Genomic DNA, 14254 nt, shown 5'->3' on the forward strand with positions numbered 1-14254 from the left:
GGGAAGGAGTAATAGTGATTGCATCATTTTGTCCTCTATTTTTAAACCTGCTGTCAGTTTAGTAGGTGAGCTGAAATGGTAAGAAATGGATTGTGCATATCCATACATGTCTACAGTGCAAACCAGTTGTTCATATTTATGAAACCATTCATATTTGAATGCAGATCTACCGGACAAAAAGTTAACTTCATGAATGAGCAAGGAATGCTTTTGTATCTCCTCTGGGAGTGAAAAAGGGGTGAGCAAGTATTTTCTCAAAGGATCTTGATTAATAGGTGTGATTGCATTGTCTTCCCTCTCTCCTCTTTAAATTTAGACCTCTCCTTTCCCTAAACAGGCTTGAATAAAAAAAAAAAACTATCAGCCTCCTCCTTCATTGTTGCTATAGGCTACCATGGTGTTAAAAGAAGCTTTCTGGTTTTTGCTTGTCATTCAACTGACATGAACATCCACTGCTTAGTCCTGTCCTAGAAGGATATAATAACAGGCTTTTGCTTGCAGCAAGACTTAGTAACTGGGAAGAGGTTTTCTGAGGAAGAAGTGAACACGCTTTGGCAATGAAGGGTCTTGGTCACAGTGTATTGCTCAAGGAACTTCCCTTGTTTAAAAAAAAGTTGTTGCAAAACTATTGTTGGTACAGTAGAACTGCCAGACTGGGCAGTCTTAATTTTGTAGGACTTACTTATTCTCTGTTGCTAACTGTGTATTACTCTGTATCTTATGTACATGAGGTATGTTCATTTGCTTTTTGTAAAGCACTTAACTGCCCATTAGTTAGTTTCTGTGTAATAGAACACACATGGGTCAATGTAAGAAACAAAAGTGATAGTTGTTATTGTTACAGAGTGCTTCAGGAGTTGTCTTAGTTCTGTGTCCATGGGACAGGCCTCTGCGTATGAATTGATGAATTAATTTGTAATTGGAGGGGTTTAATTTAGTTCTTCAAAACTGTGGTGTTTGTTGGGAAGCCCAATAAAGATACAACAGTGCTCGAACCAAACAGCCCATGAAAGTCCTGGGCTTATTCATGTCCTATGAATAATGTAGAATTCACTATTAATGTTAGTGTATAAACACAGTTTTGCACTGTTCATGTCAACAATATGCTTGTATTGCTGCAGAGAATTACCTGGTGGGAAGCTGCAAGCAGTGTTCTTGCAGGTGCCATTTTACCTTGGTTGTCTGCCAGTGAACCATGTGTTGTAGTTCATATGCTTTGAGAAGCTGGGGAGGTCATCTGAAGTACTGCAGTGGCATTCAACAGGGAGGATTTTATTACTGCACTTAAGCAGCAAGGTATTTAACAAAGGACAATCCATATACATTTTATTTTCACTCGGGGCAGGGGGGAACCCAAGGCAGGGTTCATTATCAGGCAGTACTTAAACAAATGAAAATCTTGCCATGTGTGATTTGTTTTAATTTGGCACTGAAGCTCTTCTTAGGTATGCAGAGTAAATGAGTCAGTGGTTGTCACCACAATAGTGTGTTTGGGTTTCCTGCCTTCATGTAGTGTTGGTGAGAAAGGCAGTCTGAATACTTGTGCTCCCCATAAAGTAAGCAAAAAAAAATGGGTCAGTTAGTAACAGGACTCTCCGTTAGTTCAGAAATAAAGTTGTTTTCTCTGCAGTTACATGTGCTGAGATTGTTGACTTATTTATTGAGGGCACTTAATACCTTAATTTCCTGTTGGCTTCAATGGATCCTACTGTTTGACAGCTCTTGGGATTTTTCCAGTAGCCAGGTGACTGATGCTACTTGTTCCCTGGGTCTTGCAAAGCTGGAATGAAATTGAAAAATACACATACAGAAAGATGACACGCTTGTTTTTTCCCCACGTTTCTGAGAGGCACCTTTGCTCCTGCTGTGACCCCACAAGACCACAATGTATTGAAATGCATTCATTTGGAAGAAGTTTTGAAAAGTGTGGCACATATTTAAGACTGAGGCTCTTTGTGCCATCTCTGATCAATAAAGGAGCTGTCAGTTCCAAATGACAGTTTGATAGGCTTCCTTGTTTTCTGCACTAGCCACTAGCATGATACATAGTGAGCATCCTCAGTAAGATTACTCAGGGTGAAATCTCTTCCCCAGAACTGCTGGAAATGAAGCTTCCTTTGTAATTCATACAGACCTGTTTGAAAAGTGCAGGGGCACAGCGCTTTAGGTTTGCTTTTACATACAGGTAAAAAAAGTAGGCTGTGATAGAAATGGTAATAAGAAACTTGTTAGCAAGGCAGAATCTGGAGAATGCTCTTCCTCATGTCAAACTTTGTATCCGCAATTCTGATTTCGATGTGAGCTTTAAGAATGTGATTTGGAGACTGTCCTGTTCCTTCACGTCTTTGTGAAACTCATCCTATATGTCTTCGTTAACTCAAGAGCTTGGGTTAATGAGCAAAATGTTGAGCTTTGAGAGGTTAAGAATGTAGTGTTCCAAAACTACTATTGGACAAAGTATTTCTCTGTTCTTCTGCAGTCGCTTCTGTGTGCTCTTCTGTATTGTTCAAAGTGATCTTTTTTATATTTGCCAGCTCCTTTAAAGCTTTTTCCCCAAAAACTAATTCCAAGTAATTTGTCAGAAGAACATACAGAGAAATTTGGATCTAGATTTAGAGCCAGCAGAATTTTTGTTATGATCTTCAGTTTGCTGTAACAATCAAAAAACCAATGTCCCACAATCAGTTTAAGCCACTTTGATTTCTAATACCTTATATATATAAAAATATTCATAACCGATGGGCTTAAGTGGCTAGTCATGATAATACAAAGATGATTAAAGACTGTATCTATTAATGGCATGCAGTATGCATATTTTGAAGGGCAAATCTGAGATCCTGCTCTAATAACAGTGGCTATTCACAGGAAAGAAGAAATATCTTTGCGTGTAACTGTAGATAAGGATTGTTAAAGCAATTGTAGACCTATACTCTTTTCAGTGAATTCCACAGGATAGTTTGTTAATATCTCTAACCTCATTTACTGTAACTGCAACAGCAGGCAAGGGTGACATGACCTTCAACTGTCCCGTTAGCCCAAATCTGATGGTGGGGCCTCAGGTCAGGAAACCGTTTTTTCCAGCTCATTCCAGTGGGGCAGTAACTCCTTTGCGATTTCAGAATCCCCCACTTCTCCTTTTCAGTCATCAGTTCTACCTAAGGGCACATTACAGCAATGAAAATATGCAACTCTGTCTTCTGCAGAAGACTTGGCATTTGGTCAGAGGGCTAATTTTATCTTACGTGTTTGTGAAACATGAAGAAAATTCAAACACATTATAGTTAGCATTATGGTTATAGTTTCAAATATTGTGTATATATATGTGGCTTTTTTCCATATATGTATGCAAAATATGGGTTAGAATTATTTCAGAATAACCTGAAATATGTATAATTCTGCCCACTCACAAGCAAATGATGGAGGCACAAATATTTTCTGGCCATGATGCAGCTGAAACTGTTCTGGGGCACCTGCCTGCTGCAAGGTCAATTGGGAGTTTCAGGGAAGCATAACTGTGCCAGATAATTTACTAAATGAGTGGACAGTCATTATGTTAACAGGTTTATAATAGCTGTTTTGTTTGTGAATAAACTCTTGGAGGTCTAGAATAAATCTTCACAATCTAGGGTCAATGCCCTTTTAATTCTTGATACAGTTATTTTACAAATCTTTTTATCAGCTTGTAAAACTGAAAGCCTTTCAGTTCTCACAGGATAAAGTTTTTGAAGTTCTACAATAACATGGAGAGGTATCAGCAGTCTTTTTAATGGCATTTCTATTCTCCTAGTGCCCTTGAACTTCCTGTGCTTGAGGGTATTGATGTACTTTGCTGAATTAATTGAAGGAAGAGTATCAGTGACAATAATGTTACTCATAGTGGGTGCATGTGCTTGTTTATGTACAGATGTGTATTACCAGATCAGAAAGCTAAAACTAGTTTGTATTGAATTGTAGGGTTTTAATGTAGAAATCATTAACATAATCTACCTTAGTGGAGGCTTTAGGAAAAACAAATTGCAAATCCATGAAAATATCTATAGAAGACTTTGTCTTCCCTCCAGCATTGCAGGTATTTGCAGGATGGCGTCCTGCTTCCGTACTCATTCTCCCACGTACTCCATAGTTTTTTTTCTATACCTTTTCTTGGTCTAGAAAGTGGAAAGTTTTTGGACAGGATATCATTCTGAAAGCTGTATGTAAGGCATTGCAAGAAGTTGGCTTTTTCCTCTGCTACAGCAAATGGAATCTTAAGGGAAGGGCAGATGTATTTTTATCACATTTTCTCTGTAAGGTTTTTGTTCTGATAGAGAATACTTACAGCTTTGTTCAGTGGTTATTATCACTGTTGGTATTGGAACAGATTGGGCCTATTAGAATGACTTACCTAATTACAGGGAACTGCAATTCAGGGAAGTTTTGAAAGCAGGATTAGTGTTTCCAGTCTTAGCATGTTAACACTGGAGATAAGGCCTCCGCTCTCTGACTTTTGCAAGAGCTTTTTCCATTTGCCCATTGTGCAGCAAAAGGTGACTTCAGTTATGACTCGTTTCTTTACTAGTCTGTAATCATGCATATGAAAACTATTGTAAAACCTGACAACAATAAATTAAACTCAAGATTCTCTTTTTATCTCAAAGCGAGTTATTTCAAAACAAACTTTGAAATGAAGTTGGAATATGTCCCAAACCACATCAAAGTGAATGTGGAGAGTTCACTGTCTGTCTTCAAAGTGTCTTTGCAGAACTACAAGCTTAGCTCAAAATCATGGAAGTGTTAAGAAAATGAGAAAATCTACGTCACCTCAGTAGCTGAAACTGTAGAGAAATGGCTCTCCACAGCCTGGTTGTCCAGGCGGATGGTGCTGGTAGTGAAAGGAGAATTCCTTTCGTTTCAGAAAATAAACTTCACCATTAGTTTGTGTTCACTCCATTGTAAGTGGCCTCATGCATAGAAATGGATCACATTGATACTAACTGCTTCTAACAGCTCATATACACTGTATACACTCATATACACTAAAGTGTTGCTGGAAGCCATGAAAATAATTACGGTTTTGGTTCATGTGCCAATAAGTACTAAAAAAATTCCTGCAACTTTGTAACAACATTTTGATCTGTTCTGTCTGCCTCTTCTTTATCTGTGTTAGTAAATCACATTTCAGTTACTGAGAAAAGAAGTAAAAGCAGGTATTTTTATTTATTTTTTTTCCTGTTCTGATAAAGTGCTGTTCTTGGTAGTGAAGACATGATGCCAAACAAATGTTGATGGGCTTTCTCATGAGCATGATGCTTCTGTACAGCACATGCTGAACAGCTTGGAACTTGTCATAAGGCTTTCATTCATGTCTTGTGACAGGTAAGAGTGCTTCAGAAGTTGAAGAGGCATTCATGGGATTTCCAGCATCATTTATTGAATTGTAGGCTATGTGTGTTGATAAAGTTGTTCTAAGTTGGTTTTTTTTTAAGTAGATTGCTCGGTTTTAGAAAATCAAGTGAAAATAAGTTATTAGTCCAGAAATGCTGTTCTGTGTTAGTGTCGTTCACTATATTTTGGGGGCAGAAGGGGAGCTATAGGAAAGTGTTACTAACCAGACTCTCCTGCAAGTGCCATAGACAAACCAGGATCAGTTGCTAGAAAACAGAATTTGTCTTTTGAAATTTCCTGTCATTCTTCAAGTTTTCCTGAGCATTCTTTGAAAGCCACCTTAAATACCAGTATGTTTGAGGAAATCTCATTGTGCTGTTCTGCTGTAAAGCGCATGTGTGTTACATCAGTAGCAGTGCGGTTAGGCAGTTTGGAGCTTGATTCAGGCAGTACTAGTTTTATATTGTAATTTCATATAGCAACTTCACACTTCCATTTAATTCAGATAATAACCTGTCCTTTTATTAAAATTAAGTTTAAAGGTTTCAGAGTATAATGTGGACATGAAACTATTTTCTTATGCTTTGCCTAGGCTGACTGGTAAGTGATGTTAAAGAAAAGCTACATTACTATGCTGTATACTCAAGCAGTGTGTATGCAGTCAGTTACCACTTCAAAAACAAGTCGTGTGGCTTTGTTATCAGTAAGAATCGTTTGAGGAGGTGTTTGTAGATAGGACAGAGTTGCTCAAGCCTGTTGAAGATTGCTGTTGTCAAGCAATAGTCATCATCACCACAAGTGACAGTTTATTTCTTTACCAAGTGAAACACTGTGTAATCAGTTCATCAAAAGACTTGCAGAGTTTATCTAGCTTTTGCCTTTAGCAATGCTTGTAGCATTTGCATTGAATCTTGCTTCAACTGAGGCAGGTGCCATTGTCTGCTGATTTGTGATGCTGTTTCTTTTGCAAAACTGAGCTTCCCTTCCCATAAAGCATTTATTAATATCAGAAGTCTAGCCTGTATTCTTTGATATCTCTTTATTCTTTTAGCTCATTTCACTTAGACTTGGAGAAACATTTGAGTCTGTTTGCCTTTAAGTAGTTCAACCTAGCAATTCAACTGCAGAGGTTGAACTAACTTTCAGTGGTCATTTATATCGCCATTGAAAGTATATGTACTTTCACATATATATAATGCTCAGCTAATGCTTTTTCTTGCTTGCCTTTTTTTTAGTAATGGAGAGATGATGTAAGTCCTCATGTGTTGCATTAGATATCATAAAGCTCATGGAATACTTGAAGCAAACACTGAGAAATAATTAGCTATAATCAACTGAAAGTCTGGAGCACGGGCTCCCTCCCAGCATATCCTGAAACCAGGGTCTTCACACAAGGCATAGAAATCAGTTGCTTAATGTAGTTAATAGAATAAAGGTCTGGCTAAGCAGCATGCTCTGTAAAGACAGATAAGTGATTCATCATTACATATCTCCTTTGTTTCAGTGTTAATTATTCTTAGGCCTTTTGATGTGTATTTGGCTTCTCAATAAATTAAATTGAGTTTATGCGATGATGTGGAGCTCTGCACTTGCATAGCATTCACATCTTACAGCAGTGAACAGTGATAATGGTGATAATTCATCATTAGGAGAAAAATTGCTCAAGATAGGTATTCTTGCCATCCATCTTCTATGACTGTCAGTGCCTAGGACTATGAGCTAAATTATCTTGGCATTTTTGCTGCCCTATGTAGGAAGCTCTGAGTATAAGGTAGCATGATTGCAGGCTGTGTCTGGTGTCCAGTGGGTTTCTTCCCACAGCTGGCCCTCAGCTCTGCAGGATTCCTGCATTAGAGGAAAGTTGCTGTGATGTGGAGGGAGACTGGTATTTGACACTGTCTTTGCCAGTGTGGGAGATGCCAGTGCAGTGGTGGGTAACCATGTGATGAGAAAAATAGGTAAAGCAGGAACTTGACATGTCTGCACCCTGAGCAGTGAGTTTGCTAGGTGCAGTATGGTTCAGTGCTTGTCTAGAGCACTGCTCCCTCTCCAGTTAGTTGGGTTGTTCCCAGGAACTTTAAATGCTTTTGAACACAAATGTGTTGGAAGCAAGAGTTTTTATGAACATGTGTACAGGCAGTTCTAACAGATGCTGTATGCTCTGTCCAAGTTAGAAGGAGAACACTCAGGGTACAATACGGTACTGCTACAGTACAGCCTTCTTGAAGTCTTTCCCCCAGGGGTGGCTGGGGAGTAGTGTGAATAAAATTGAGTAAGGAACTTTGGAAGGTTTAAAACTTCTCAGGTGCTTTGTACTTTCCCATTTTATAAACCCAGTTGCATGATCAAACAGGGGATCGCTGAGGCTGCTGAGATAGCCACGTCCAAACTCCATGCATCATCCTCAAACATGAGCAAGTTCTTGCAGGCCTGACCTAATCCTGTATCGTGTGAGTTCAATGAATTGAACTGCCAGTATTATGACTTTTTTTTTTTACTTCTGTTTGTGCAGATCCTGTGCTCCAGGTGCCAATACATGTGGAAGAGTGAGTCTGTTGCTTTATCTCATTTACAGCATGATTGATTATCATGATGTCTTGAAATTGGTTTAATTTCAACTGGAACTATCTATGTTCTAGAAAAGCTGCATACTTTACAAAAGCTTAAAGTGCAGATACAGAAAGGATATAATTAGCTACATATAATTCTGTTATTTGTAGGGCTAAAAAGAAACATCTTGTCTGCAGACTGTTGTCTCAAACCCTTGCTCAGGTTCTGAGATCAAGGGTGCCGACTGTGCCAGTCTTTCCTGAGCAGCTGTGAAAATGACAGAAACAGCTCGGGAGTGATCTGTGCTCATTCCTTCAAATAAAAATCTAACAATGATAAAGCATAGGAAACTCCAACCATTACCACTACCAGAATCTTCAGATAAAACCCTTGAGCTGTTACTTCAGAGTAGTTCCCTCAGCATAGCAATCTCACATTTAACTAGAAAATGTGGGGTTTCACCTTTGTCTCTGAAGTCTTTTTTGTGGTCTGTTTTTGATGTTGGGGTTTGGGTTTTAAGTGTGTTTTCTCTAGTTTGGGATGGAGGGGGGATTGCTTTCTCAAAGTTATGTGGTTCTGGCAACTCTTTTACTATTCCTTGCCTGCCTCATGCTGGTTTTGTTGATTTATTTGCTTTGTTTTTAATTCTGTGGCATTTTAAAAGCATATAGATCTCTTAAAAGCATATAGATCTTCTTTAAAAGCCTTCACCGTTTGCCTGCGTATTTGCCCGTCATGTTGGGATCTTTGCGTTTTCAAATGTATCAGTAATCAGTTGATTCATTTCAGAACTGATACATTGTTTCATTTTCACAGTTAATAAAAGAAACTTCAAAAAAAGGGTAATATAAAGTAAAAAATCTAGTGTCAGATGAACTCTGTGCAGCCAGTTCTTCCCATAGGTGCTTTCCTGTTCTCTGAGAAGCACAGTACTTTATCATTTGTAATCGCTGCTTAAATCTTAGGCCAGCGTTTCTTCCTGACCCAAATGATGGCAGTTTGTACACACTTGGTGGCAAGAATAATGAAGGCTTGACTGTAAGTATATTTTCGTCTTCTATGATAACTTTTAGAAAAGTGCCCCAGTCAGGCTGACATGATGGATACTCCTTGAGGGAACTTGGTGATTTCTTGGCAGTACTGGAAAGATTTTCAGGCTTTTGTGCTGTTTAATACAAGTGTACCAGTTTCTTGGAAAAGCTTGATCAGAGCAGCCAAAACCCAGCCTGTGTCAGTGTAAAGGTTTTGGAATGAGAGTGCCCTCTTTTGTGTTGCTAGCACCTCTGCAGGGTGAAAACATCATTAGAGTAGAAGGTTGCCACCTTTCTTGTGATCATCAGGACATAAATTTGGCTTGAAAATATCAACACTGCTCGTGTGTTTTCCTTTTGTACTATTTTCTATAGCTTGCTAAAATAATGATGATGACAAATGAATTTTTTGCAGTATTACCTAAATACTGGATAATCTCTGTATGATTTGATGGGAAAGGTGCCCCCAGAATAATACAAATATATGCCATTTTCACCCAAATGCTTAATTCTTTAAACCCATCTGCCAAAAGGCAGGATTAACATATGTTCTGTGCTGATACCTTTAGATGTCCTTATAAGATTTAGTAAGCAGACAGAAATGCCGAACCCTTTCAGAAGAGTCACCAGTCCATGTAACCCATGGATAGTAGCTCACATTTGCCTCTTATTTTTTAAACTTTGTGGGGATACTGGGATAAAATATTTGACTTCTCACAAGTCTCTCTTCTCTGATTTCCCTTAAGAACTTTGATATTAAGTATTTTAGTATTTACTCAACCATTCCCTTATCTCTGGGTTTGCAAAGCACGGCCTTGACCTGAAATTCTGCATTCTCAGGCACTGCAATAATGCAAACACTAAAAACCTGTCACTTGAGATTTCTGAAGTTTTCTGACCATCCCTTTCTGTGAACAAACATGATGACTATCACACCAATGTGAATAGCTTTTATTGTGGTTGATTGTTGTTTGCTTTTTTTCCCCAGAAACTTCCATTTACTATCCCAGAGCTGGTGCAGGCATCTCCCTGTCGCAGTTCAGATGGGATCCTGTACATGGGTGAGCTCAAATTTTATCTCTCTTAGACTCTTAAGATGTTCAGCAACTACAAAATGTAGATTCCCAGGTAGACTGCATGGAAAAATGCTTTATTTTGGGTATTAATTATAGTTTTTCATGAATCTTTCTAATGACAAAATCTGATTAATATAGAATTCCATTACTTTTTGAAAATCAAAAACCAGCTACGTTTCCTTTAGGACAAAATAGCTTTTCTAAGCAGTGATTAGCCTGTAAGGGTTTCTTTTGTTTCCCAAGATGCTATCTCTCAACAAAATATGACATATAATTAAAATCATCTTAAGCTTATAAATATGATTGACTGCCTGACAATTATAATTAAATTAGAAATTCCATTGCAAGACAGTTACATATCCTCCATTATCTGAGATACAGTCAGCTCAATTATACCACAAATTGCAACAAATTTATGGCTTGTTGTCCTGACTAATTCTAATTACAGATGGATTTGCAGCTCTTACTTATCAGAGCAGTAAAATGTGTGAAGGATAAACTTATGAACTTATTATTGGGTTGGGGTTTTTTTAATCTGAAAGGCTTATACCTACTTCTGCTTCTCCACTTTGTGTCTCTAGAGTAAAGGAGTCAAAAATGTTTATTTAAAGCTTCTAAACACAACACATGTTTTAGCATCAGAGAAATGTTGAAGGCCATGGCTCATGTGGTCTTGAATGGGATGTTAGGGTTACAGTCCTTAACTAACTCAATGTGTAGACCCTCTTAATTTTTTCTACTTAATGTCCTTCAACATTAGCACTTCAGTTTCCTCCTCTGCTAGCTCACTCAGAACTCTTATCAGAGTTTATCAGTGTGAAGAAATAATACAGCCAATAGTACTTACTGTTCTAAATATTGTATTTGGGATTTCTTGTCAATATTTGGGATCTGGCCAGTAGTGCTAAGTGCTAAGCCTGCGTATGAGAATTGTTTTATTAAAAATGCTTTATTCATGCTAAGTTAGAGCCTACGAAAGAAAAAAGAAGTGTGAGAAGCTTGGTGGAAGTGCAGTTTTTCCAACTGAATGTTAATGTGGTTTGAACTCTGATTCTAGGTAAAAAGCAGGATATTTGGTATGTGATTGACCTCATGACTGGGGAGAAACAGCAAACCTTGACTTCATCATTTGCAGAAAGTCTTTGCCCGTCAACATCCCTCCTATATCTTGGCAGAACAGGTCATACGCTTTTTTTTATTCTACAGCTTAGAATAAAACGTGATGTTGTCATTGTACTTAAAGGTCAGGATCATAATAAGGAACCTTGTGATCAGGTCAGGTTTTCAAGTTTATTTTTTAAAAGAAGCTTTGTAATTTACAGTTTTAGGCTGCACACAGCATTATGAACTATCCACAGCACAGAAAGATACTGGATCTTTTTAAACTTTCTCAGTAGGCATGGTCCATGATTCTTCTTGTTGACCGAGTGGCATTTATATTCTGTTTAACAGCACATTCCAGTGGCAGCTGGGAGCCCAAGTTTGCTCTGTAACATACAGCTTTTATAAAAACCATTTAAAGAAAATGGAGATCCAGCATTTCCACTGAAACTTCAAATGCAGCATTCTAGATTCAGACCAACACCATGGGGGTGTTGACTAGTAAAAAAGGGGGGGTGTTACAGACTTTTCTTTAACCTCTGTATTAATGTGTTCTTTAAGTGTGATGGCTCAGTTACACAACATGGTATGCTGAATTTTAGAACGCAGGGTTTGGAAATGTATAAGTAAAACAAAATACAGCAGAAGAAGCTGCGGAGTAAAACCAAAATGCTGGTAACATGGGCAGTAACTGGGGGGGGGGGGGGGGGGGGGGGATTGTTCTGAGGTTCCTGTAGATTAGTATGAGTGGATTGGGTATTGTGGCCTTTAAGAGCTGTGAAATGTTTGTTTATATGTTGGGAAGATGAAATGCAGAGAGCAGGAAGTGATGTGTGGTATTCTGAAGAGTGTCTCAGATTCGAGATGATCGATTCTATTCTCTCATAGGTTTTTTTGCTTCACAGACTGTATATTTTTTAACAGAGTACACGATCACAATGTATGACACCAAGAAGAAGGAGCTGCGATGGAATGCCACCTATTTTGATTATGCAGCTACTCTGCCTGATGAAGACATAAAATACAGTAAGAATTTCATTACTGTCTTTCCATAGACACCCAGATTGGGCTCTGGGGTTTACATACAGGCAGGAGTATTGATTTATTTATTTTCTATAATTAGTAGGTCAAGCTGTCTGGTTGATTCTTGTGCAGTTGATGTGCACCTGCCAGGCTTTATCCTTTATGTGCCATAATATCTAGGGCCTGTTACGTAGCTTGAGGTACACTGAATCGATGAAGATACAACTCTTTAAAACGGTGAAAAGTAGCAGAAGAGGAGGCAAACCTAAGCTGTGGTGCACACTTGGAAAAAGCTATTGCAATGCTATTGCACTGTATGGAGATGCTGCTGCATTGAGTTGCAACTGAACTTTTATCTGCATAATTCTGATAACTGAGTCACTGATCAGCTGTTCTTTTGCAGCACAAAGTGAAATGGACTCATAGTTAACATAAGGCTTGAACTGTGACTATGTATTATTAACACTGCATGTCTGCAGTAATTCAGATAATCTCCTGTATATTTGTATATTGTAGAAATGTCCCACTTTGTGTCTAATGGAGATGGACTGGTGGTGACCGTAGACAGTGAGTCGGGGGATGTGCTGTGGATTCAGAATTACGCTTCTCCTGTGGTAGCTTTTTACATCTGGCAACGTGAAGGATTGCGGAAAGTTATGCACACTAACATAGGGATTGAAACACTGCGGTACCTGACGTTCATGTCTGGGGAGGTTGGACACATTACCAAGTGGAAATATCCTTTCCCAAAGGAAACAGAGACCAAGAGCAAACTGACGTGAGCATGAATATTCCTGTTGTTCTCACTATTTGCATGAGCTTTATCATTTAAACTTTATCTGTATACATGCAGTTAAGGATTATTCTACAAGTTTAAAAATGGTGAAAAGAATACATAAAAGCAGCTCTAGTAGTTCTCCAGCTGCTATTTTATATCATATCTTGATCTTTTACTGTCCAAATTCAGACCAAAAAAACCCCATACCTATCGTAAACTTAGGATATGTTCATAAAAAAGGTATGTTCATAACTTCTATTGATGTTCTGTGTTGAACAGTTTGTTATAATGTGGAACAGAATTGTTTTTTTATAATGTGAAGCACTTCATGTGATAAGAAACGTGCACAGCATTTTGGCAAGTATCAGTGATTGAATAATGCAGAAACAGGACTTGAGTTGCATCAAATGAGTAGCTGTGAATAATGAACTAATAATGCAGTCATAATAACAAGAATGGCTTCATAGTGCAGCAGTATGTAAAACAATTTTACAGATCCAGGCTTTTCAAGTTACAAATATTGATGATTTGAAAAACTGCTGCATTGGTTCTGTGGGATTGTGTTGCTGAGGGTTTAGCTCAGATGGGAAAACATCCATTTGTCTACTTCTTTCTAACACTTGCTGGGTTTTTTTTACAGACCAACTCTATATGTAGGGAAATACTCCACCAGCTTGTATGCATCGCCATCAATGGTGCATGAAGGAGTAACTGTTGTGGTAAGTTGGAAGCTGCAGGAGTTGAATTGACACCTGCTGAAAAGTGCCTTTACAGAATTAGTGCTGTCCTGGCTTTGAAAAATTGCTGAAATGGAAATGTACCTAAAAATACATTAAAAAAAGGACAACTTTACCATAATAAAATATGATTAAAATAGAAGAAAAACCACTGAAGGCTGTACATCTACGAGACATTTAGTTTTAAATTGCAGATTGCTATCAAGAAATTCATAGAGAATTCAATATTTCATGAAACAGTTAGCAGTAGGCCTTAGAATGCATGCCCATGTTTCAGAAATCATTTCAAATGCTGCAATGCAGAGAAGTAACTGCAGCTCGCCAGGACTTGTGCCAGGCATGTCTAGCAGGAGTGGAGCAGAGGTTGCCATGTGCTATTGTTGGTGTGTTGTGGTTAATGTTAAAATTGGTGGGGTTTTGTGCTGAAGTAACTCCCCGTAGAAAGGAAACTGCATCATAGTTTTGTTTTGCTCACACTGTGGCTGCCCAGGTAGGATATAAAAATCCTGCTTAACTTTTCAAACAGAAGAGAGTAATCTCATCTCCTAGGCAACACCTAACTTAGAAGGTCTAATGATCAAGGCTGTTGGAGCA

The 14254-nt window shown here is 38.3% G+C and overlaps 1 protein-coding gene across 2 annotated transcripts in view; it reads left to right on the forward strand.

Moving 5' to 3' along the window:
• Nucleotides 1-14254, forward strand: part of ERN1 (endoplasmic reticulum to nucleus signaling 1) — a 33160-nt gene that overhangs the window by 10032 nt on the left and 8874 nt on the right. The window contains exons 3-9 of one of the 2 annotated variants that reach the window (XM_061455312.1): nt 7877-7910; nt 8880-8952; nt 9934-10006; nt 11079-11201; nt 12047-12148; nt 12662-12923; nt 13564-13642. In XM_061455312.1, coding sequence (XP_061311296.1) covers nt 7877-7910; nt 8880-8952; nt 9934-10006; nt 11079-11201; nt 12047-12148; nt 12662-12923; nt 13564-13642 — 746 coding nt within the window. Of the gene's footprint in view, nt 1-7876; nt 7911-8879; nt 8953-9933; nt 10007-11078; nt 11202-12027; nt 12149-12661; nt 12924-13563; nt 13643-14254 lie in introns of those variants that run through there. The other variant, XM_061455313.1, reaches the window with a different exon arrangement.

This window comes from Pezoporus flaviventris, unplaced genomic scaffold, assembly GCF_033815535.1.
Source record: "Pezoporus flaviventris isolate CSIRO_AGI_PZ_B2104156 unplaced genomic scaffold, CSIRO_AGI_Pfla_v1 ptg000020l, whole genome shotgun sequence".
Lineage (NCBI taxonomy): Eukaryota > Metazoa > Chordata > Aves > Psittaciformes > Psittacidae > Pezoporus > Pezoporus flaviventris.